Consider the following 26,734-nt stretch of genomic DNA (forward strand, 5'->3'; position numbering starts at 1 on the left):
ATTAGCGTGAACTGATAAGAAAAAAAAACGGAAACTATTCTCTGTTCAGTCATGATAGCAGTGTTGCTATATAGTCATCTCGTTCAGTATCTTTACTATCAGCACTTGCATTTGCGATTGATAACATGGGGTTGTTTATCGTAATTCAATTGATGCAACACATGTTGTTAATCTACACATAGAGTGTGATGCGTACAAAAACTGTTCACAAAAAGAACATGTAGACAGATAGGAAATCCCCAGATTAAAAATGAATATAAACAATGTCCATATTGACTGAAGGATATGTTTATTTGTTACATTCAAAACCTACAACGGGTTTGTGGTTTTATTTTAATCTGCTTGAATTCAAGATCATATTTTATCAATAAGAAAAGTGTGGATGATCCTCACATGAAAGAAAAATTGATAGTAAAACCTGACAGAACCAAACAAACCGTAATGGAAATTTAGAAATTAAGAATTTTCCGACTCTACTCTAAGTAGACGGAGCTTATTTCATGATCCTAGAAATCGCTGTAAAAAAATCTAAGATTTCATTTGCAACAGCATTATGACGGGATTACTGAACCATCGATCAATTTATCGAGGACACAGGGAATTATATAATGCCTACTTGTGGTACATCTTTAAAAGAAGTCGGTTAAAAAGCTGCAATGTGCTAAATGAAAACAAAGTATTGTTTGTGTTCTAACATTCAATTGGGTTTTAATGCAGTTTTATTCACCTTGTTAGACAAGGCAGCGTGAATAATTTACTTCTATTCAATACTAACTGACCACAAAGTGTTAGATAATACGGCTGCTTATATTACCATAGTTTCAAGCTGATTTACCCAAGGACGTAGTTGCATTTGGTACATTCGATTTTTCATTATTACGGCCTTTTTTTCATATCTTGGATATTAACGATTTAATATTTTAAGCATTATAAGCATAAAATAGTTTGGGTGCAATTTAGTACGCGGGTTGATTTAGGTATCTTTGTCTAAATATCAGTGTTATTAGATATTTATACTTTCACCTGAATTAATCTAAGACTGTACGTTCATTTAGCAGATGTTACCTTTGACATCAAATGTATCTATCACTACTACTATCACTCACTACTTCAACATTTCGCAAGTGGAACCTTAGTAGAACAGTAGTAATTAGGTACTTGTTCGATAGTATTAGATCAGGGACAAACACCATAACTCTTAGTAGGTACCTATGTAGGAGATAGGTATGTATGTACCTATGTACCAATATTTAATTAATCATGGAACAGTACATTTTAGTTGCCCGTTTATACAGATTCTACGTATTAACATTAGATACTATTTCCAGAACACCTATATTCACATGCTTGCCAATAATATTTCTCTATAAGTATATCCTTGTAGCTCGCTTTAGATTATACGACTTCAAAGTTCGATCTTCTCATTAATATAATCAGTGGAAAAATACAAAAGAAATAAATTATTATTCTTCACATAGTAGGTACGCAATAAACGATACTGTTTATAAAAAATAATACACACAAATATTATTATAAATGCAAATATATTTCTTGCGTGTTACTTCCGTTATCAGATCAGCAAACTTACGCGAATATTTGATGTTAATATGACCTTGGAATATTATACATAACTGACGGCCACTGTTCAATGCCCTTCAAAATGATATTTGACACTATCAGGATTATTAAGTGGCCGCACGGCAGATCAGAGTAGGTAGGTAGGTACTCCAACTGTGGGAACTATCCCCCGATCACACAAGTGCGGTGTCTAGTTATTAAGACTTGATAAGAATACCTATCATACATGACATGATTGTTATTAAATCGCTGCTTTATCTCTACTAATTTATCGCATTCTAGATAAGTTAATATTAAGTAACGATTTGCGTCCTATCGCTGCAACGATCACGATTCACGACTAAGTATTACTTATTTACCTTCGTGTTTCTCGGTAGCGCCACTTGTTTTAACAAGGATAATTTTAGAATAATCTCTCTAAAGAACAAGGGGAATAACCAGTGTCCTGCCACACCGCGCACATGTTAATCATTTTACTTAGACTTTGAATTGCTAAACTAAGCAGAACTAAGTATACGAGTGCAATGAATTATTTAACACCCGTCCACTTGCACCTCAAAGGCTCGCACTATTGGAATAACTTCATAACGGTATTTTTGCCGTCAAACCTAGGAAAATGTCACATTTTACTTTTGAAGCAAACTCAACAAAATCTATAAAGCTCGGGTTGTAATGACAACAAAATAACTATGTCTGTGTACGTATAATTTGAAATATTATTTTATAAATAAAATGCGGTAGTAATGATAAGGTTTATGTTGCAGAATTGGCACTATCCATGAAGATGTGACAACAGAGGTCTTGGGAAAAATCGGTTCCTGGCAATGGCTCGTGACATTTATTTCAACTTCGCATATGATGCTCGCGATGTTTAATCAATACGAAGACATGTTCCTTCTTCGACCTTCAGAAATCTATTGTGTATTACCTAACGAGCATCAAATAGTAAACTCAAGCTTATGCTTCGCAACTATTCAAAACAATGGAACGGAACTCTACAGATGTAATAAATGGCATTTGAAGTTTTTATGGGTTTTCTGGCTAAAAAAGACGGTAAATTGTTTTGATGATGTTATGGAATGATTGTACGGAAAAGCAATATCGATTATCCAAAAGAGAAATGGAAGCTACACGCACGTTATCAACATAACAATTGATTTATGTAATAAACACATTTAATTGAAAATAATTTTCAGTGGCTCGTGTTCTGCGCTCAAAAACTGAAGATGCTATCAACTGCTATCATAAGCCGGTTCGGAATATTTTTTGGATGCATCATATTCGGCCTGGTGTCAGACAGGTAACCGGTTCCCTTACTTGCATTGCATTCATTCAAATCCACACACATACGTATGTACCAGCGTATACCTAACGGATACCTACCTATTCCCGTTTTGACCGGGAGCACCGAAAGACTCAAGGAACGATCAAACTTTTACTCACTATAATACAACTTTGTTACTTCTGAAACCTTTTGTATACCAGGGTCGCGGAAACGCAGAGCCTCTATAGTTAAGATTTTATCAGTTAAGCTTTAGCTGCGGAGTTCAGTAGGAACTTTGATTAAAAGCACGTTACCCCGAAATCATTAAACGCACTTCTGTCGTAGTAATTTAGTATTTATGTACATTTGAAAGAAATAGCATGATGCTTGAGCAGCAATTAAAATTGAGTGCCCTTCAGTATTCATCATTTAGGGGAGATGTTCCTAAAACGGGTACCCCTCCTAAAACGGGTAGGCTTTGCCATTCGTATATTATAGGTCTTAGTGTGAACCTGTGAGTGTAGAGCGGTGCACTACCACCCCGCCGATCACGGTCAGTCAGCTCGCGCACCTAGAGCGAGCGTTTTCGAGGTAAGACGTAAAAAAGTTTTTTTGCATTTTACTAAAAAAAATCGGATTATTCTAGTGCTGACTACTCAAATATGGTGCAAGATACGGTTTTCGTAGTTTTGTAATATCATTTTGCATGTTATATGCTTATTAATTGTGAATAGTTAGTGGTCTCCTTGTTTACTATTTTAAAGTTAAGGTAGTTGAAATTTAAAACGTGCTTTTGGGCAAAACGGGTAGGGGCATAACGGGTGATACCCGATTTGAAATAAGGGGCCACTTCCTTAATTGATCCCACAGAAAGCTAATCGAAGACAAAGGAAGCCACAGAGAGCTGAAGAAGTACAGGAACAGCGTGAAAAAGAAATTAAAATATGTTTTCTTTTTCGTTTTTTAAAATATGTTTTCGTTTTTTACAATTTTTTTCTGCTGGTAGAATTATAATTTCAAATGTAACATTTAATAAAGTAAACAAGTGATCTAGACTGATAAGAAAATAAGAAAACTATTTAACATAATTAAGGAGACTAATTAACGATAAAGATTTCCTGGATAATAGGAGGCTAAGATATGTTTTCTAATTCATTTATCACAAATATTCACTCATTACCTGCTTTGCCCCTTTCCTGAATTTTGAAGAAGATTACTAAGACTATCTTATGTTTTCCAAAGTTTATTACATAAACAACCCTATGAGTACAAATACAAGTCGCATGTAATATTCTTGGTTATTTTATTTAACATCTCCCTTAGCTTACCCGTTTTAGGAACATCTCCCCTAGCCCGACATGAAAAGTACTTAAAGTAGATAGAATATTTTTATCAATGTGTCCTGCAGTTGCTGCGGACGCATTCCTACTATCGTGGAGTGATAGTTACAAATATGAAGTACTTAGCAGCTACTTACACATCCGCACGATATAGTCGCTCAGACAGGGTCATTAAAACAACTGAGTCTGATTAATAGTTTCCTTTACGATATTATATCGTCGATATACCTAAGTAACTGGTAAATGTGCAGGTTTTAGCGACGATCTTAGACTAACTGATGTTTAATGAAGTTATTATATAGAATAGATATTGCTTATTTGCAGCGCTGTAGAGGTTTGGCAATGAAACCGGGTAAGCAGAATGCGTTACAATTATATCTGCATGTACCTATTCGTGAGACATTCTGAAGAGTTCTTCTATCATAGGTATCCAAAAAGCTAGCTATGTTGAAGCCGTTTTTCGAAGTTTTTTTTCTACGCTCCTTTGGTGATTCAGAAGTCTTGCCTACGACTCTATCATCTCAGAAACTGTGCATAATCACGCTGCTTTATGAGAAAACTCGAAGTCATGAATATTAATTAATGCGCAATTTAATTTGGATGATAGAAACAACTTTGCATTTGTTATTCTGAAATAATTTTCTATATTCTTTTCATGTTTCGTTTTCTAAACAAAAGTGTCTAGACAGCTACTTATTGCGAAAAAGTTAGATGATTTACATGTTCATACAAAAATATGATATTGTTATAACAATGCAGCGCATCACAATGGAATTGACATGAATATTTACGTTAATTAGAAGTTAAAACAATAGAGGATTTTGTTTCAGTTTCGGCAGAAGAACAGCTATTATATTCAACGTGATTGCAGAACTCACGCTTGGTTTGATGATCACATTCTGTGATGCTGAGGGATGGTTTCGACTGATTGCGTTTTTGAAATCATTATTTGGAAGCGCCGGGTTTTATATGGGGCTGATTCTAAGTAAGTTGCTAATCCATTTATAATTGCAGACCTTTTCCGCTTTAGCTAACTTACCCTCTTGTATTCTTTGCTACTCTTTCACGATTGTGAGCCGATTTAGACGGATAAAGCTTGAAAGTAACCTGTAACCTGAACCGTTTTCTGTAACTCACAGAAAGGACTTGCCTTGAAAATAGGTCTGAAACCTGAATTTAGCCTGTTTTTTTAAAAACTGTCTCATCCATTACAATTTCAATACTAATTAACTAATCTTTAAATTGCCCTAATTCCAGCATGTGAAATAGCAAGTAACAGCTGGCGATCATGGCTGTGTGTCGTCGTGATGAGTCCGAGACTACTGGCCATAGCATGCATGGTACCGTTTGCGAACAGCGCACCCAACTCGGAAACATTCAGCTTCATTTCTTGCATTTACGCAATATTTTGTTTAGTTCTACTAAGGTAAACATAGGTAGTAAACCTAATAGATTTGTACTTGTATTTTCCTTGTAGAACAAAATAGTTACTGGTACAATTAGCATTTTAGTTGGTATGTAGTTACGTAGGTACGTGTACGTGCTATGTAGGTACTTAGGTACCTTGGTAGATTACTGTTCTCAATGTAGGTAAGATATTGTGATCCGATCGGCAAATATTCGATATCTTTTCAATGTGCTTTCAATATCGAAGTAATTGGTGCATTACAATGCTAAAGACGGTGCTTCATGCTCTACTTGTGTAGATAGAGAAATAAAAAAAAGATTGCCTTCACAAAATCCATGATATTTATATACTTGGTGCCTACTTAAAATTAATCAGCTGGTAAATATGTAGGTACGTCTATTACATTCATTTCATAATAGAGCTAAAAATAAAGTATGATCTCCTTAAGCTTTAGACTGTGGGTAGTCTCAAATTTCGAGGTCTTTTCCAAAACAATTTGGCTAGCTTCATTTGACTACTCAGTGACTCAGTGCCAAATTTTTTTTTTTTCATTGAAACGAAATATCACGCTTTTCAGGTGGATCCCAGAATCACCTCAATGGCTATTGTATAACCGTAAACTACGTGCCGCTGAAGAAATTCTAATAAAAGCTGCAAAGATCAACAACATTAAAGTATGTCAAGATTTCAAGATAAGGCCTGTTAACCACAGAGTACGTCTGTAAGTTTATACTTAGCCATAAGTTTCAGATTCGGATGTTACAAAAAAGTATCGGCAGGTATGTATATTACAGATCGACTTCTCGTTTCAGGCCTACCATTCACTGGAAGAGACAACGACTTGCATCGGAATGCTGTCGAAGTACAATATAAGGGTCATATTTCTGGTATCCACATCGTTTTGGATACTTTACAATTTTGTATGGAGTTCTTTATACGTCCGAGTATATAGCGAACAAGATATAAATGATTTACTACTGAAAGTGTTTTGCTCCGTCGGCGTATTCGGGTGCCTGACAAAATGTTCATCTGCAAAGTTGACATTACGATACTTGCTCTTAGTTCATGTCGTGATAACAGGCGTTTCTACTGCTGGTGTTATATTGATCTTCAAGGTTTGTCATTATTAACGGTTGACTAGTTTATCTATGCTGGTTATATTAAATTGAGGTGCTTACCTAAACATTTGTACTGGGAACTTAACTTGTTAACAACCTCTTTGTTACATCTAAAACAGTTAACGCTAGGTTCTAAGACAAACAGTAAGATGGGTGGGTATGTATGTCGCTTATATAGTCAGATCCACATAGGTATCCGAAGTAAATAATGATCTTCTGGTTGCAAACCTACCAACTCACATAATCCAGAGTTAAATTGTCTATTTTCCACCTTTCAGGGAACGATACATTGGATGCTATCAACGATCGCCCTAGGTTCAGGGCTTGTCGCACATGCGTTGATTCTCAACATGACGCCTCGACTTTTCGCTATCAACATACGAGCGACTGTCGTCGGCTGCTGCCACGCCACTGGTCAGCTTGGTTCCATCATCAGCTATCTCCCGTTTCTATTTCACCCCATGAATGACATCACCTTGGTGGCGATAGTACTTTGTGCCACATTGATCATGGCTGTATTATGTCTGATGTACCCTGATGTTGATCGAAGAGAACTACCCGATCTCATGACGGATATGGATTATTTTTCAGAGTAAGATATTTAGGATTTCAGAATATTTGAGAAGTAAAATAACCTACTAACACAATAGACAGTTATGTTGTCATACTTATTTGAACGTGTCCTGCTTGTTGTACTGGACTAGGCACTAGTAGACTATAAATGTTGTGAAGCCTGCAATGGTATTAGACACCATACATGAGTGAAGCGCATCTTAGTATATCTATCTATCTATCTTATATAGTATAAGCACGAATGTAGTGCTGAAATATTTAAATAATATGACTTCACAGGTTATCAAAACCTCTTCGTTGGGTTACACAGAAAACTAGTTCGCCGTCATTAGAGGAAGTCGAAATGACGTTGCATTCATTTGGTACCCTCCCATCGAGCCCCAGCCCACCTGAAGAAATAGTGCCCGCACGGCAAATAGGTTGTGTGAAATATTGGAGAATCTTTATCAATTATGTCCGTCGAAAGTGTTCTAGAAAAATTTATCCAAATATAAGCTAAAACTAGGTAACTTAATATAATGTACGCAAACATTATGCATTGTTTTATTCTTGTGTTTAAATAAAAAAATGGTAAGTGGTTGACGCCAGCTAATTATCACAAAAACATAAAAGTAAAACGTTAAAAAATTAAATTAAAAATTTAAAAAACCCCCGACCAAAAAAAAGTACGCAATTATTACGAGATTACTAACAAACCAATGGTACCTTACATTTAATTGGATGAAAAAGTTGAAAAGTTAGCTACTACAAAGGTTGACATACTGTTTTATTTACTAGTAATTTTATATTCTATTTCACAACAAAAAAGAAAACGTTTGATAAATAAATAGGTATGCGCTCAAAGTTGTTTAAAATTTTATTTTATTTTGCAACTACACTGTAGTAGGTTAGGTCATGTCTTAAACAATTGTCAAATAATATAGATAGGTACTTGAACAAAATAAAATACGTACATTGCAACTCAAATTATTGAGATAAAATCCTCTTTGATGCATCCATCAACATTTGCACAAGGTGAAATATACTCCTTTATAAATAACTGTCGGTGAACATTTGAAACAGGTACTATATTGTTTTTGTCATCGATTTGAAGTTAGATCTTTATGCTACAGGTAGGTACTCGTCTGATGAAAAGTTCTAGATATATAAATCTATTGCGAAAATGTGCAACCGTTTATTAGGTTTAAGCATAAGAACTCAACAAGTTGATAATTAGTATGACAGTATGTAGGTACCTCCATGATTTCAAAAGTTCACAGACGATGCGGGTAAATAGAAACACACAATTAATAGTAACACTAAATTAAACATTAGAAATGCATAAAATTATGTAAAATTATATAGATAATAATGTTCTAAATAATTAATTAAGTAAAAATATCTTAAATCGAGGTAGGAACACGAATATGCTTTTGATTATTTTACACAAAAGTTTAAATGGAGAAATAACATGTACTAATAAATAACAATATGGAGGACATCTTAACTTATTCAGAGATATTTGGAGGCAGTATACGATCAGAGAATCAAATGCACATGAACACGAAACTACAAAAAAATATCAATGTTCACATTTCAAATAACAAACTTACCTCTAAATATCTAGAAAGTTCCTGTGTCAACTATTTCTAGGTAGGTATATGTAGCAACAGTTTCAATCATAAAAATGGAGATGGATTTTAAACTCTTTGAAGAGATGGTTTGAGTCACTATTAAAATTAAATATATGCTAAAATTTGCTTACTTTACCCTCAAAATAAACAGATTTGATAAATGGAGATTATAGGTTAAGAAATTTGTCTTTATACTTACTGATAACTATTCTATTTACCCTGTAACGCTTGAATTAACGGCTCGTGTCCCCAATTAAATTATTTAATTTAATTAATTAACGAATACACTCGATATCCATTCAAACCAACCTAATAATTTAGAGAGAATTGATTTTGAGAGTTATTAAGTGAAGTTTTTTTTAGAAAGATTTCATTATACATAAGCTATCATGTGGGTATTCAGAGACACATCTAAATACCGCTATACATTCAGAAAATACATTAATTTGACTTTGGTATGATAGGATTCAATAAATAGGTATATACAGGGTGGCCCATACATAGGCGTCCAAAAGAAAAATTTAGAAGCTCTATGCTGTGGGGTATCCGAATCACCCCCATGTATGTTCAGCGATTTTTTGTAGTTTAGGAGCTAGAATTGTTTTTAATTTTTTTCCGTAATTTTCATTTCAACATTGTTTTTTCTATTTTATCTCGTTTTCCTAACGTTTACAGAAGTTTTTTTTAAATTAATCATCATGATAATAGCTAACACCTGAAAAAAGCAGTTTGGCTAAACATTCTAGAACTTACATAAAATTTTATCTGAAGTTCAAAATTACTGTTGGAGTTCAGTAGCCAAATATGTTAAGGGCTTAAAAAAAGAATAAGGGGTTTCTAAGCAGGTTTCTAATTTTGAACTTCAGATAAAATTTTATTTAAGTTCTAGAATGTTTAGCCAAACTGCTTTTTTTCAGGTGTTAGCTACTATCATGATGATTAATTACACAAAAAAACATCTGTAAACGTTAGGAAAACGAGATAAAATAGAAAAAACAATGTTGAAATGAAAATTACGGAAAAAAATTAAAAACAATTCTAGCTCCTAAACTACAAAAAATCGCTGAACATACATGGGGGTGATTCGGATACCCCACAGCATAGAGCTTCTAAATTTTTCTTTTGGAAGCCTATGGATGGGCCACCCTGTATTTGATTACATTTGGTATTCAGGTAGTTATGAAGAATGAATTACATTTAAAATAATTTTCGTATTACCTACTAATTTGCACCTTAGTTATTCACTTTAAATATTTAATAAAATTATGAAAGATTAACTCACTATAAGTGAAAATTTCGCACTCGTTTTTTTTTTTATAAATATTATTCTAAGATTAGAAATCTTCAAACATTAACAATGATTATGAATTTTATATCACAGCTTTCGTATGACGATATAATATAATATACATGTTTTTAAGTCAGTAGGTACTTCGTCTGACACGCCATTCCTTATCATAAATTATAATTATTAGAACAGTCAAACAAAACATTTAACTACTAATAATATTAAATAAAGAGATACATAAATAAGAAGCCTGACATCAAATTCCACAATTATTTCAATAATATAAAAAACTTCTAACTAAGTAGGTACGGTCAGCGTAAAAAGTAGTTGAACAATCAGTATTTTCAAAAGTGCCTAACAACGTAAAGGGTCATATTTTCTTTACAACACACGCTCAAATTTACTAAACATCCTAATCTTCTCAAAAATAGACACGGGTGTCAAGTAGTTTTGAAAATTGCGATTTGTTCAGCTACTTTTGAAACTGACTGTACTATATTATTACAATTCGTAGACTGTAAGCGGCTGAATATATTTCCTATCCGTAGTTTTCAAAGACCCACTGATGCCTGATAATTTTGACTTCAATTTATGGGTGATACAATTTCCCCATTAAATACTGTTAGTGAGGGCCAAAATAAGTTTAGTTGCTATTTTGAAAAACTGCAGATCTAGCTCGGTAGGTCTTTATAAACACGAATCAGTACTTGCAACCAGACAAACTACGTTTTTCTAAATAAAGTATAATGAGATAAAATAATTTGTTATTTCACTAGCTATTGCACATTCTATTACCTACTATCTTTTTTCAAAAAATATTTTCTATTAATTGATACTATCAAATTGTGTCAGCGGTATGTCTAGAATTCAAGTTCTGATGCAACTGCTCGTCAAATTTCAATAATACCTACATTGGTATTTACTACGTCAATACATTCCGGTGAACGTAACTAATGTTGTTACTTTATCGAGATTCAGATTATACACGTGATTCTTTCACTGTTTTTATTTGTCAGATTAACTTTCAATACAATTTATGTAATATTCATACGTTTCTGTTTTCATTGGAGAAATTACTACTTGAGAATTTGGCGCCAAACATTTTTTTTTCTAATGTTCTCGTCAAGTAGGTCTTCTTGTCCGAAGTTGGCTAGTACTTCAAATGAGTGAACTCAAATGAGTGAACAAAACATTCTCGTTCTCGTCAAGTAGGTCTTCTTGTCCGAAGTTGGCTAGTACTTCAAAGTAGTGACTTCAAATGAGTGAACAAAACACTACCTACTGCGCATGCCCGAGGCTTTATAACTAGCTTCAGAGAAGCAGTATTTGACGGAAACTACGTATAAAGCTTTTTAAGATTTCATTCTAAATAGACACCTACAAATACAGTTCAAAACTGTATTATGTGTGAGCATCATTTCCATGAAGGCAAGCGAAAGTACTAGAGCAATAGGCATTGTTTCAGCGATTTTATACAACGTCTCTCCGATGCATATAATAGATTGTTTTATAAGAGTCCGGTATCACATTTCATTATAAATTATGTCACTACACAAATGTACCAACATGTTATAACATACGACATAAAAAACTAATTTATTTATGTAATGTCAACAAATGTACTTATGAAGACCATTACAACTTTCACTGAAAAAATATTGTTGAAAGCACAAGATTATTTAATTGGAGAGAAATCACCAGATTGGTAACTATGTCACTATTGTCTATGGTAGGCGTATCTAATGAATTCAAAGAATGTATTCAATGCTTCCGTCGGCGTTTTCAATCCTGTGCTCCTAGCTAACAATAATATAGTTAATCAATCATAAAAAAACACTAACATTTTAAAACTAAACTAGGAACTTCCAACGGTAACCATCTAAGACAACACGTACATAGTAGGTATTATGCAATTTATGTATTTTAAATGCATTTTATGTAAAAACTTGTCGACCCTAAAACTTATTGCTACCAAATAATTTATAAATCTTAACTTAAAATATTTAAAGTCTATCATCGTTATATTTCAACAGCTAGTACCTATTGATTAATATGTCTGGAAATGCTCGCTGTGCGCTTTTTTTAACTCTATGCTAAAACTTAATGGTCAATAAGGCAATTTTTAGTTTGGTGTGTAAAATTGACGAAAATATGATGAATAAATTCTTGCAATTGATTCATCACTATGATACACAGTACACATCTGATATTATATACCAAATGGATTGTATGGCTTACTCACTTCTAAATAGTTGTAATCCGCTTCTTAACTGGATGTTGGACTACACTATTGAAACATAGAATTTCGTTTAAATCGCACTTCAGTAAAACTTGGAAGTTAGTTATAAATTTGTCTGCTGATTTGCAGCTCCATTTCTAAGTAACAGGCCTGGCTTATCTGTAATGTAAAGAAATATAACATGTTACGGTTAAGTTGTCACAGTAATATTCATTTTAAACTTTATATCAAATCAAATGCATGAATAACATTGGAATTTATTTATCTTAAACGGTCGAAAATAGAATTTTACTTAATTTTTTCACTTTAAATATTAAGAGTTGACTTAAAAATAAATATAAAAACTTACCAACGCCACTTGAAGCTGGGCGATTAGTGTCATCATTCGAAGGAGTTCTTATGAAACGAATTGCAAACATAAGACTCGCGCCGACCAACGGAGATATGCCAGCAAGGACGAAAGGCAAAACGTATGAGTCGTTGAGGCTGTAAAGGTATCCAGCCACAGGTGGACCTACGGACAACGGGGTGGCGGCAAGACCTAACATACAACCGATGGCCTGCGCCGCGTGTGCGCCACCACACAACTCAAATGCAATGGGCCCTATTAACGCGATAAACGCGCCATCAAAAATTCCCATACCTAGAGCAATCGCTATCAATAAGCCAAAGTTAGTAACGAAAGGCAGTATAATAGTCAGGGTCCCTATTACGTAGAAAGATATTTGTTGCAACAAAATTCTATCAATGCCTGGTCTATCGCCTAAGAAACCAAAAATTAATCTTCCCATGCCAGAAGTAAAAGCTATACATTGCAAAGGTAAATTAGCATTAACATCAACAAAATTACCCTCGATAAACTTTTTAATATGGACGTAAGGAACAAAATATCCAAACAAGGCTATTGGCATAGAAAGTGCCCAGAACCTATATTTCTTGTTTTTCCAGATCTGTACATTTATAATAGACTTTAACAACGACTTCCAGCTATCGTCTTCTCTTACTTTTTTAACCACCATTGATGGAGAAGGTTTGAATATGAAGCCACATATAGCAGTGCCCGACGTTAAAAGAGCTAAGAGCCTGAATAGCCATGGCAGCCCATGGTTTTCTATCATATATTCCATTAATGGCGGCATAATGACAGTAAAAATAGAACTACCCACACAAACAATTCCGTTCACAAATCCTAAACGCTTCCGAAAGTAATGGCCAAGAATCGCCAAAGAAGGGGTGTATGAGAAAGACGCCCCTAACCCAAACATAAATCCGTATGTGAAATACAAAACTCCTACATTATAGACAAAGAAAGAAGATAAAAGCATGGCGATAGAAGAAATGATGCCTCCCAAAATTGCAGTTAAGCGAAGTCCTAACACGCCGGTCAGTACGCCAGATAGTGGCGATAGAAAGAATGTGGTTCCCATGGTGAGAGCGCCCACCAGAGCTGAAAATAAAAAATGCTTATTAGAAGGGAGTCAAGAACTAATATCCTAGTGGAATTTGATAGATTTATTTTTAGAGTAAAAGATGATAAAAACGGGACTATCTACTCTGTATAAGCGCATAAGTTCCGACCATGACAAGTTATCTATTTGAACTTCTTTAACAGTTTGATTGACGCGATTACACAATTGGCTACAATTTGCAATGTGTTCAATTATTCACATTACAACAGAAATGTAGAAACTAACGAAGTGAGTCAAGCAACCACATTTCCTCGAAATAGATCCCACCTATCGTGTAAAACCAGCACGTGATAAAGTTTCGTGTTAATAAACAAGTAACTCTCTCTCTCTCCGCATTATAAATAAGATCTCACCGCCAAAGGCCTTATTTACAAATAGGGAAATAGTAAGTATCGGTTCTAGGAGTACTATTTTAGAATTCAACTACACCGATCACGGTGTCACCTTCGATCAAGTTTGATCGGAGAATGTCAGAGATATGTTGCTAATGTAGGTACCATATTTTTAATGATAGTTACATTAGAAGTTTAATTATTGCAACATAAGTTTTGTTATGTTGACTCATTTATCAATGATTTTGATTGATTCTTAAGTTTTTATTTTACCTACTAGATAATTGGGGCCTGGTCGTTATCCCAAAGTCAGGGCAGAGGTTAGTAACCGTCTATGTAACGCCTACAATACTACAACAACCCAATTCTCTTTAATTCAATCAGCATCATCGGTACGTTCGCGTGCTGCTGGTAATGAAGGAAAAGCCTAGTTATGAGGAACTTCACAACTGCGGCAAAAGGCGTAACGGAGTGGGTTTATGAGGCGTCGACCCTCTTAGGTTTATGAAAGGAATATGAAAATGTTTTCGCTTATTAACCAACTTGTCTGCCTTAAATTTCAAGCAAGTCAAAGAACCTCTGACGGCAATAGCTTAAACAGAAAACATGTTTCTGTAAGCACCTATTCGAAATTGGCCCAATTTGTGCGTTCCCTAAATATTACCCATGTGTTCATCAATCAACATGGAAGTCGAAAATCTAAATATAACGAGCCGTTATATTTAGATATATAAGTTGACAAGTGACACACAATGTCTGGTAATCTAATCGGGTCATCACTACACCAGCCGCAGTACAAATCACGAGATATATAACAACACTTTTATGTATACAAGTACTACAAATGAATCGATTGAAGAAGAAATGTTATATAATGTGCCTACACATTTTATTTGCACTACTATATTGAATAGAAAGAGATGTAGGTAGGTACATAGTTTGGTAAAATATAACAGAAACCATAGAAATTACAATTACACAGTATGGTTACTCGAACTGCATTACATTAACTTCATATCTTCGTCATTATTAGCATTTCCTTAGAATAAATAAATTGTGGTTTTTGGAAAAGCATTTTAAGCACAATTTGAATGACACAAATCCATACAATTAAGTACGGATGCGTACTTGATCGATCACATGAATATGGCTTTATCCTTGAATTAAAAATATTAGAAACACATCAAACGCGTTTTCCTTATACTAAACCTAGATATACCTAGGTACCTTGACTTGAATCAGATGATAATAAATATTATAGAATTCATGACAATAATATTATGGGACAAACACCTATTGTGAATACTTGTTCTTTTTTGCGTTATCTAAGCGTTATCAAGAGCATTTTATTTCAGACTTGATTTGGTTTCAGACAATCTCATGGTTTTTGATCTATACTAAGAAATCAATTTTGGCAGTATGATTAACAGTTTGCTCCGACTTCCGGTACCTTGGTTCACTCGTCCAAAGTGACGGTGAGGTGAACAGGGACGTTACGCATCGGATCAATACTGGATGGATGAAGTGGCGACAGGTAACTAGCGCTATTTGTGACCCGCGGATGCCCCTCAAACTGAAGGGCAAAATTTACAAATCCGTCATTAGACCTGTCGTCCTGTATGGATCGGAGTGTTGGGCATTGAAAAAGAGGGACGAGAAGAGAGTGCATGTAACAGAAATGAGAATGCTGAGATGGATGTGTGGTGTTACAAGAATGGATAAAGTGAGGAATGATTACATTAGAGGAAGTCTGAAAGTAGCGCCAGTTACAGAAAAGATGAGAAGTAGAAGATTGTCGTGGTATGGACATGTAATGAGGAGGGATGATACGCATGCAACAAAGTGTGTGCTAAGTATGAATGTAGATGGATGGAGAGGAAGAGGAAGACCTAAGAAAAGATGGATGGATTGCCTGAAAGATGATATGAATAGGAAGGGAGTGAGTGTCAGTATGACAAGTGACAGGGGAAAATGGAAGAAAATGACATATTGCGCCGACCCCAAGTAATATTTGGGAACAGGGCAGGAGAAAGAAGAAGAAGAAGATTAACAATTTCAAGAAAAATATAAAGTAGATTAAATTATAGACAACGGACACGTAAAAGGCGGTTAATAGTGGCACAAAAAGGGTTTCTCGGTATTTTTGTTTTCCATTTAAAAAGATAAGATTTCATCAGGAATGTTTGAGATAATATCAACGGAAATATCATCACAAAACTTAATAAGTAGGTAGGTACACCGACTTTATATTACGCTACTACTTACCACGTAGGCGGTTTGTAACTCTGACTTTACTGAGCTTCCATAGAGGCATAAACAAATCGACTTTGGTACGTAGGTACGAAGCATTGATTTTGGTAAGCTGTTAAATGATTGCAATGGCGGTGCGTCAAAAGCATGATGAAATTGGACGCAATGAAGTGATGGCCTTCGGCGCGGGCGCCGCCGGCCGACCGGCCCGCCACGTGCGCTTCGCTTGGCGCCACATGACAATCTGGCCTATTAACTATCAAGTACCTACTATACTTGTGTTTAAGGTAGAATACGAGGATTTACATATCAAAACATAATAGGTAGTAAGTTATACACCCACTGCGTAGTTCGTAAACAATGACGCAGATTTTCAAATATCAATTGTGGTTATCATAAAAACATTTTTTTATAACGTTACGGGATATGCCTACGTGAATCTGATAAAGGTACCTTTCTACTCATGTAAACAAAAAGTTCTGTCGCACATTTATTATCTCGAATATTGCTCCGACCTACAATGCCGTCTGTCAGCGATTTCAATTGATTGAAACCTTAATTAAATACCTAATAGGACTAGAAAGACTGTAACTATAGTTCGGCCATTCAGAGAATGCGTTCCTGACACGTCGCGATTGAACTGACGACGTAACTACATTCATTGATTATTGATATAATAATGTTGTTTTAATGCTCCTCAATTGTTAAAACGGTAAACAACCAGCAAAAATATTTTTATCGTAACTGCAACGCCATTGCAAAGTTACGTCGTCAGTTCAATCGCGACGTGTCAGGAACGCATTCTCTGAATGGCCGAACTATACCTCTGCTGGATTGGACCTTATAAATGCTGTACTATTTAGCTTTGAGGAAGTTTTCAATTTTAAAATAATATTAATTAAGCACTAGGCAAAGATTCTGCTGATTAACTACAAATGCCTAAACAGAAAATTTATAGAAACAATGACCAGTTTCCACAAAACTATTACGAGGTAAAATAATTACTTAGTAGGTTTTATTTCGCCAACATAGTCTGTTTTTTATATAGGTAAACATATTTATTAACAAAGTTCATTAATCCAAAACATAGCTATATTGAATGAAAACCAGAATCTTATTTAAATACCTAGTCAAGCCATTTATTCTAGTTGGCAAGTTAACTTCCAAAAATAAATTTTAAATTGAGTTTGTTCACATTTTTTGTGATTGTAGCAAGATAAATCCCAAATGAAGTGACCTATTTTACAGAAATACTTTCGTCCACATACTGATTCATTAGTTGTGTGCTTACTAATGGTTTCACATTTTATTCAATCAGAAAAAAGGCTCTTCTGTATAAATTAGTGTCTGTATAAGATATCAGTTTGTCCCAATTATATTCAAAGTCGAACAGAAATTAAATTAGCCCCAACATTTGCAATCTATAATTATTTCTTGTGTTAAGAAGTTCTGTAACTCGAAAACATGTTGCACTCAAGCATAAATTAAGGATATCCTATGATTAGTATTCCATACTCATTATACATAAATACTGGTTGTATAGAGCAATAATGTGTGCACCAATATGATGACCCCAATAAGTCCTCAGAGCATAATTAGTTTGATAAGAGAGTATTGAACATCTGCTATTATGCTCTGATTTTCATTGAAATAATGTTAAAGGACAGTTCCAATAATAACTGATAATTCCAGCAAAATATATACTGTGAATACCAGAACCAGTACTATATTGTTACTACTTGCCGAGTAGAAAATCTTTTATTCAATATAAAATAACATTCTTCTAAATTCTATATGCTCTTTTACTGGCTATACTTGTAATACTTTTTTTCTACAACCATCACTTTTGTGCATACATTCCAAAGTATTTCCTTAAACATTAATGTAGTTATTCTGAATGTATAAATATATAAAAATGGTAAATGGAAAGAAAATTAAGCAATCTTTCATATTGATGTGATAATACAAGTTAGAATCCAACAGGTGGAAAAAAATCTGTTCTGTATATTATTATATTACCTATTGAGATAAAATGTAGACTTTTAGACTTTCAATTATTTTACTATGACTTCATTCGGCTATAGTTCGGCCATTCAGAGAATGCGTTCCTGACACGTCGCGATTGAACTGACGACGTAACTTTGCAATGGCGTTGCAGTTACGATAAAAATATTTTTGCTGGTTGTTTACCGTTTTAACAATTGAGGAGCATTAAAACAACATTATTATATCAATAATCAATGAATGTTATAATTTTGTGCCAAACTGAGTGTCAAATAACTTGGTAAACAATATTTTTCTAAATCTATACTGCGCTATTACAAGGTTATGTCAGCGGTTTATATTTTGTAGTGCTGTGCTAAAAATAACAGGCAAGTATCGTAATCTGTTCTTATACAGTTATAATATAAAATAATACGTTTTGATTTTCTTTTTAAGAATTGGAAAATAATGGACTATAAGACTTAATTATAACGTTTATGAAATATAAAAATAAAACTATGACCAAACCGCATTTTTATACTTAGATTAAAAATGGTAACCCCAAATGGCGTTATGGGCCGCCATTTTGTGACGCTAAAACAGTCGTCCGTTGTCGTTTCGTGCGCATAGACCACGTTTTTCAAGTGTTTTCGATCTGTTTTTATTTGATTACCCGGCTTTTGTTAGACCGAGATATCAGGATTGATTCTGTTATTGATAATAATATAATTATACATGTAGGCGAAGATGATGATGAAGACACCACCTCCTCAAGCAAATCGGAGTCTGATTAATATTCTGTTCGCACATTCAATTCAATGTACTTGTAACAAAGAATAAATAAAACAATTTTATTATATGAATATTACCTTTTTTTGGTTTCCACTTAAATAACTAAAATATAAAACAAATGATTCCGCCAATTTAAAACGAAAATAATCTTAAAATAATGCGGCGGTTCATTTTGAAGGAACGGTAACGAACTCAGTGTTATGTTGTGACCATCACTAGTCGTGACTAACTGATAGGTGTCAGGAACGCATTCTCTGAACGGCCGAAGTATAGTGTGTAGCAAAGGGTGTGCAAGGCTTTTGGGACTTGAGCTTTTGGGAGATGGTTTTCGTCTTATTTTTAGGTATTCTATACGATGGAAATGAAAAACTAGGCATTTTCAGAAATTTTCATTTTTTATGAAAAATTTTCTAAGTCCCAAAAGCCTTGCACCCTTTGCTACACTCCAACCCTTCATTCAGATACAAAAACTTCATTTAATTTTAGGAAAAATAGGACCAAAGACGACCCACTGACCAAAAATTTTAACATTAAAACAATATACATTTAATTAGAATATGCTACTGATATGGTAAATATAAAAGGAATTGAATATAACAAGCATCGCTGCCTGTGTGCGATAGGAAATTTGATACGGAGCGCGCAAATTTCGAAATATGATTTGTATGAGTAATCGTCATAATTTATACACGACTCACCAGCTCGACTTTCGGAGTTAGAAACTCCTTGTTTTTCCAAATTCGCTTCTAGAACAGTGTATACCACGCTGTATGAATTTATGACGCCGAAGATAAGGCCATTTGTGAGGAACGAAGCAACCATAACCGAATATGCTCGTATTCCGCCGTCGGGAGGACCTCTGGGCTCTTCATGATTAGGATTCCCATTTGCTTTAAGCAAATCTGAATTTTCTTTTGGCCCTGAATCCATCTTGAAGTTACATAAATTGACGGAGTTGTAAAATTATTCTTCTATTTCACAAGCACATGGTGCTATTCATGTGTAAACTTCTTCGCAATGAAGTATCACTGTTACACTAAAGTACCTCTGTTAAAATAAATTAAACAATTAGTTATATTTATCGCCCTTCGGTTATTTTAATTGAAGATTCTTATCCTAAAACATTTTCGTTGAATATTTAATTTTTAACAACCCTACAATCTAAACAACAGCCTTTCGGTGACTGAAGTTGAATGAATTTTCGGTATTGTGTGTGATGACAATTTGACTGACATTAATTTGCACTTTTTGACAACGTCGCTTTGACAGTGACACATAATCGCCGTGTCAAGGAAGTTCAGTGAACGAAACGAAAAGCGACCAAAAGCAAAGAGTAAAGTAATATATAGGGAAAAGAGAGCCCACTCACGTGTTATTCTTGCAACCCAATTTGACAATGCGCCATCTTTCTCTAAATTGGCCCCGAACTACCTACATAGCTATAGCTATAAAAATATTATAATTATGCATCATATTCATAACATTTTCTATTAGGGTAAGTAGCACCATATAACTATAACATTGGTTATCGTTATAGTTACATGGTGCTACTTACCCTAATAGAAAATGTCATCGTTAATATAGTAAAAGGTCGAAGGAAAACAAATAATTATTATATATTACTTTTTATTTACGCGTGTATGCGGAATGCAAAAAACCGCCATATTGATATTATTATGATCGGTTTTGTTAAGTTACTTGGAATACTGACACCAGGTCTTTTTAGATGAAATTTGATATTTGTGCTTTTTTAAACCGTATTTAATTTATTCGCCTATTATATCTTTTTTTAAAGTGTCTAATATTTTCCTCATACTTTTCTCTAATTATATAATATTGCATAAATAATTTTATATTAACAAACAAAATCGATTATAGTGTAGTGCCATCTGTTGGTAATTTAAGGTATCTTATAGATAGTAAATAGTTTCCGGGCCAAATAAAAGGTGGCGACTCTTCGTTTACTTAGCTGTCAAAATGTACGGAGTGTCCTCCCCCTGACCAAAAGTTATTTTCTACATTTTTTTAACCGACTTCCCAAAAAGGAGGAGGTTCTCAATTCGACCGGTTTGTTTTTTTTTTGGCTTGCTGGTTGGACCAAAATCTTTCGATTACCGATCTATCTACTAGTTTATAATAGATACAGAATAAAGTAGAAAGAAGTAACTTGAGTAGGTTATTTCCATGAGATTACACGAATCAGAGAGTGGAAGTAGCGGAAAACTCAAATATAAAAACGTTTTTCGCTGTTTCACCTGAGTAACTGTAAGGTGTTATCTTATCGTTCGCGGTAAGAACATATTATCTCACCTCAGTAAGAGTATAACTCATACTAATTTTTAATGTCTTTTGAGTGATCTTATCGCTGGCGGCAATAATATACCTCAATAAGGACATACCTCTAGTTAATTTTGGATTTCTCCGTTACTCAGAAAGCTTTTAAAATTCAAATGCAATGCGAAATATTGTTATATTTTGCATTAAATAGTTTATTAATTACAATCGAACTTTAAGTAAGAAAAATCAAATATGCCTTTAAGGTATATTATTACCGGAAATGACAAGATTAACTTTGGTAAAAAAAATAAAAAAAAAACTTATTGTTTAAAATTAACAAAAATATATTTGGGATGTTACCAAACCCTTAACAAACAAGTGACATAATTAAGATTCACTTATATTTTTTAATCTCTTGAACCATATTTTTCAGTAAAGGCAGTTCTTGGCTGAGTTTTTCTTCAACTTCGGTTTTGTCTTCTTCACTAGAAGTCAAATATTTTGACACCAATTCTGAAAGCATAATTACATTTTTTTAGGAATGCAATCAATCAATTTGATAAGCTCCATATGAACATATATTAAAGTGGTGATAATTTAATAGTTGGAGTTTAAAATACCACTTCAACTGAAGTACCACTACATACCATGCCATAACTGTAGTCGCTCATAGTCTTCTTCTTTAAGATGAGTTTTCAAAAATGATATGATTATGGGTACTTGTCGACCAGATGCATGCAGCATACTTTGGGTAACAATAGTAAAAATTGCCAACACTGCCATATGCAGACTTAGTGCTGGGTCATCACAGCTTTCAAGCTCCGAAATTAACTTCTCCCTATGATTTTGTATTAAGAGTCTGGAAACCACAAGGGATTCAATTAATTAGTGTTTAAAATTATTGTTACCTGTTAAGTAGATAAACAAAGAAGTTATTTAAAAAACATTCCATGTATGGTCAAATACTAACTTGTCTTTCTTCTTGTCAACTTTCTTCAATATCATACCCATCTCTGATAGGCACACATCAACTGCTTGGAAGAATGATTCCATGTTTTGATCAGATAATGTTGCATTCAAAGCAACCAGTGGCTTAGTAAATTCTTCTGATAGGTCATTAATAATTTTGTTTCTTTGTTCTACTGTCAAAACATCTGCTGGCACTGTAATATTGCATTGGTTTGCAGCATATTTGCAGAATTCAGCGAGAATATCGCCTCCGAGTGATTTCAGTAAATATTTCACAAATTGTGACTGCTGATCAGATGGCAAAGATTTTAAACCTTTTTCATAAAGTTTAATGTCATTGACCAAAATATTAATTTTGTCTTGAGCAGAAGTATGTGTTTGTTTCCTGTTTTGATTAGCATCTTGAAGTAATTTTTCTGCGGTTTCTTTAGCTATGTTCAAACCTGTTTGGTTGAGGCCCCTGAAAAATAATACAATTAGTGTGATTATGACATAAACTTTAATTTGTTCTCAAAAAGTGTATAATTTCAAAACATGTTATGCACAATTCTGTCAAGCATCTATAAATGAAAGGGATTCAAATTTAATCTTCTACTTACCCTTGCAAATGCTCTGCTATGCGAGTCAGCAAGTCTTCTAAACCTTCATTCTCAAGAGTTTCTTTGATTATATTTTCCACATCATCAACAGAAATAATCTCTAACTGAGCTTGAGGTTTCTTTGTTACGCTGGGTCCTTCATCAGAGTCAGAATCATGAGCATTCTGTTTACCCCTAGCATGTTTCTTAACAGCTTTGGTTTTAGTCTCTCTTCCTTGAGTACCACCCCCTCCCTTTCCTGATGCAGCCTTTCTCCTACGCTCCTCACGTCTTTCGGCTTTATGGTCTACATGACTTGTCTGAGCAAATTCTGCAGCTTTATTAATTTGCTTCTCCAAACAGAACTGTTGGTATTTACCCGATTTCACAACCGCTTCAGCTTTTTGCTGTGTCATGGGTATGCAGGCTTGCTTCAAATTTTCAATGTAGTGATTACTGAAAACTGAATAAACAAATAGTTTTTAAGGCTGATATTGGGATATTTTATCAAAAATTAGAAATATTGTGTAACAAGTTTACCTGTATTTTCAAATAGAATTGTAGATTTAGAGTTCTTCAAAAGAGAATCTAGAACATTCTCTATGTCAGTGTCAGTTAAAACAGATGGCAACAAAGAAACAACATCCAAATAACTTTTAGAAGATATGCATTCTTCTAGAGCAGTTTCTAATTGTTGCTTAATATGTGAACCAATTACACAACTGCTTAGGAAAGTTAAGTCTTCATTTGTTAAAGTACGCTTAACATAACCTTTGGGATCAGATATCCCTAAACGAGATAGAGCATCGTATTCCAAGTAATTGTTTTGCTTGTAAAAGCTCATAACCCAATCATTTTGTGATTTTGTATAACATGATGTCACATAGAGAGCTCCAGCTTGTCGCCCTGTCAACACTCCAGGAGCATTCAGTTGATCAAACAAGGACGAGAACAACCGGTCAGACAAGTTGCAATGGTTTACAATAACAGCTACAGGTGTTGGCTTCAAGAGACCCATCAAAGCTCCACGAATCTTAGCCTTAGTCCTTGTGATGTATTCTTCAGTATAGAATGTCCTCGGCTCAGAGGGATCTTGTTTCCCAAAAATTATTTTACCTAAGTATTTCTCCAATACATTGTGTTGCAATAACTCTGCTGGTAAGTCGTACTGTAGAGTTAACTCCCCAACCGATATTTGTCCTTGAAGTTGTAATTTTTCATTAACTTCTCTTGCAACTTTTTCAAGATAATAATGAGCTATCAGATACCCAGAAACCAGCTGTACTTCTTTTCCTTTAACGATTTCTGCGACACTGTTGTTTATCTGGTTCAGATCAACATTTAATTCTTTAGCAACATCAACAGTATTGATGCGACCACCATGCACATACAGTTCATCCTTTATCTCTTTCACAAGTTGTTGTGGAGTAAGATATTCTTTTCCATCAGTAGTAAAAATAACATCAATTAATTTTAATTCTATTAATTTTGTGACAATCTCTATACAGTTTCTCTCAGACAACCTGAAAACAATGAACGACTTATTATTCAACACTATATAAGACTATTATATTTTCTTTCTTCGTTGGCATGTTATCATCATACAAGCAAACAAGCAAGGCACTGTTCTCTTTTCTGATATTTCGCTTGTCCAGCCAAAATACATACAATCATAATATTAATGAAATCAAGATTAAAGTCTATATTAAATATTCATGAGTGCTTCAAGTCTGTAACATATGGAACAGATACTTGTGAAAAGTTTATCTAGAATAAAAAATAGAACTGCAATGCAATCTTAACATTAGATATTAACATACAACGAAATAATTTGGAGGTTTTTAATATTCCTACGAATATTATTCATGTTATTACCTCAGGGACGTCGAACTAAGCTGCGCTTTTTGAAAATCAGCTGCTAATCTTTTTATCTCATCCCAGTCAGTAGACGGCGCCATGGTATGAAGAATAAAGTCCTACTAACTAAGTACGGCTACAATAGAGATATTATTTAACGAATTTAATATAATTAAAAATATTATTATATCGGAAAGCTGACACGACAACGAACATCACTCCATTTGACAAGTATTTCTTTTCAAGTTGTCATTGTCATTTGTCAAACACGTCATACCAACAACATAGGTACCACACATCGATATATATGTACTACGTACTAGATAGAACGTTCCGAACAAAAAGCTTACCACACTGAACTGCAGTGCAGACTATGCAGTGCCCAAAATGGCAAATCAGAGCGATTTTGACACCTGCGTCAGATGGATGTCTATGAAACGACAATTATAAAATAGAAAATACATATCAAGGTATAAACTTACACATATAAACTAATTCGAGAGTCAAGTTAGTAAAATTACACGCTGTTCATGCTATTACAACGCTTGTATATCATACTTTTCATTTATAATTCAATTTTACAAATATGCATTAATTTGTTCCCGCCCGCCATCTTAAATTATGGATTAAGAAAATCGTGCAGAAACAGATGTGCCATAAAACTGGCAGTAGGTAAAATATCAATGAAAACAGACTTCACTTTGTCATGGTATGTTCTTACTTTCAATAAAAAATAATTAAATTCGCGAAAATTTGTGATAGCCCTCTTAAGAAAAAAAAACATCGTAATTAATATTAAAAACCCTAAAAATTTGTTCCTGGTTTTAATATATTACATGATTTTGCATTCAATTAGATATAAATAAACTTTTTGATATATTACATGATTTTGAATTCACTTAGATATAAACTTTTTGAGTAATGAAAAATGTAGGCAAAATACGAGCGACACTTCTGCAATTAACATCAATGAGGATGACTACATGTCACAATACGTCATCGAGATGTCAACAGACGACAAAAGCGGGTAAATTATTCATCGAGCTTAGAATTATAAGGAGACGCTGTGTTGTTATTGACGTATCTATAGTTATATAAATATGGGCGAAATATGAAACAAACTATGCAACATAGTTCTCTCTCACTCTTTCTAAGCAGATAATTATATTTGAGAACAGGGACAACAATATTTTTGTGGTTGCGTGAAATGGTGACATTTATTTTTGATATCCTCCTGTTTGTAGGTGCGTGCCATATCTGGTACATATGTCATGGTAGTTGTGCTGTCAAATAGGTGCTCTTCGTGACTTATTTTTGCTATTTTATAGAAAATCACTCGTGTTTACTTTTAAGACTTTACTATTTCAATAGTGAATTTATCAACGAGTATGCCTACGTGTTGTATCGTGAAGTGTGGTGCAAGTAAGCACAAAAATCAAGCTGGATTGTCTTTACACAGGTTATATAGTAACCAGTTTTTGCTAGATTCTACATAAACTAATTCACATTGGATAAAAAATATGTTACGGAAACATGAATTGATGGTGAAAGTACTAATATTTAAGTTTATTTCTGTATAAAAAGCTATATTTAGAAATAAATGTTGTTTACAATAACATATCATATTGGCATAGTGCTGTACAGTTGTCATAACTGTATCGATATAATATCCACTTTTATAATTCAGCTTTTACTAATTTTAACAACAGAAGTTACTGTTCCTAAGACACTGAGCCCTCAGAGTTGTGTATTATGTTGAATAGAACATCTCTATTTTGTTATTTACTTAAGTACTATCTTTTCATC

General features: G+C 34.0%; 3 protein-coding genes across 4 annotated transcripts; 1 reads left to right on the top strand and 2 right to left on the bottom strand.

Moving 5' to 3' along the window:
- The first annotated feature begins 1,589 nt into the window (after positions 1-1,589).
- LOC124633996 lies at positions 1,590-7,815 on the top strand. Its single transcript, XM_047169389.1, has 8 exons — positions 1,590-1,718; positions 2,343-2,631; positions 2,775-2,878; positions 5,013-5,167; positions 5,440-5,608; positions 6,168-6,303; positions 6,987-7,300; positions 7,561-7,815. The coding sequence occupies exons 2-8, from the start codon at positions 2,434-2,436 to the stop codon at positions 7,778-7,780; spliced, it is 1,296 nt and encodes a 431-aa protein (XP_047025345.1). The 5' UTR covers positions 1,590-1,718; positions 2,343-2,433; the 3' UTR covers positions 7,781-7,815.
- A 2,585-nt stretch (positions 7,816-10,400) lies between these two features.
- Positions 10,401-20,453, bottom strand: LOC124633873 (monocarboxylate transporter 10). 2 transcript variants are annotated; one of them, XM_047169244.1, is made up of 3 exons: positions 19,946-20,453; positions 12,771-13,868; positions 10,401-12,580 (listed from the first exon to the last, which is right to left on the bottom strand). In XM_047169244.1, the coding sequence occupies exons 1-3, from the start codon at positions 20,175-20,177 to the stop codon at positions 12,525-12,527; spliced, it is 1,386 nt and encodes a 461-aa protein (XP_047025200.1). In that variant the 5' UTR covers positions 20,178-20,453; the 3' UTR covers positions 10,401-12,524. The 2 variants fall into 2 exon arrangements, with proteins under 2 accessions (XP_047025200.1, XP_047025201.1); XM_047169245.1 differs by lacking the exon at positions 19,946-20,453 and adding an exon at positions 16,488-16,720.
- Positions 20,454-21,844: 1,391 nt separating this feature from the next.
- Positions 21,845-25,170, bottom strand: LOC124633915 (E3 UFM1-protein ligase 1 homolog). The gene is made up of 6 exons (XM_047169286.1): positions 24,947-25,170; positions 23,612-24,594; positions 23,093-23,534; positions 22,495-22,953; positions 22,172-22,383; positions 21,845-22,037 (listed from the first exon to the last, which is right to left on the bottom strand). The coding sequence occupies exons 1-6, from the start codon at positions 25,027-25,029 to the stop codon at positions 21,919-21,921; spliced, it is 2,298 nt and encodes a 765-aa protein (XP_047025242.1). The 5' UTR covers positions 25,030-25,170; the 3' UTR covers positions 21,845-21,918.
- Between the last annotated feature and the right edge of the window lie 1,564 nt (positions 25,171-26,734).

The sequence above is a fragment of the Helicoverpa zea genome, chromosome 10 (assembly GCF_022581195.2).
Source record: "Helicoverpa zea isolate HzStark_Cry1AcR chromosome 10, ilHelZeax1.1, whole genome shotgun sequence".
NCBI lineage: Eukaryota > Metazoa > Arthropoda > Insecta > Lepidoptera > Noctuidae > Helicoverpa > Helicoverpa zea.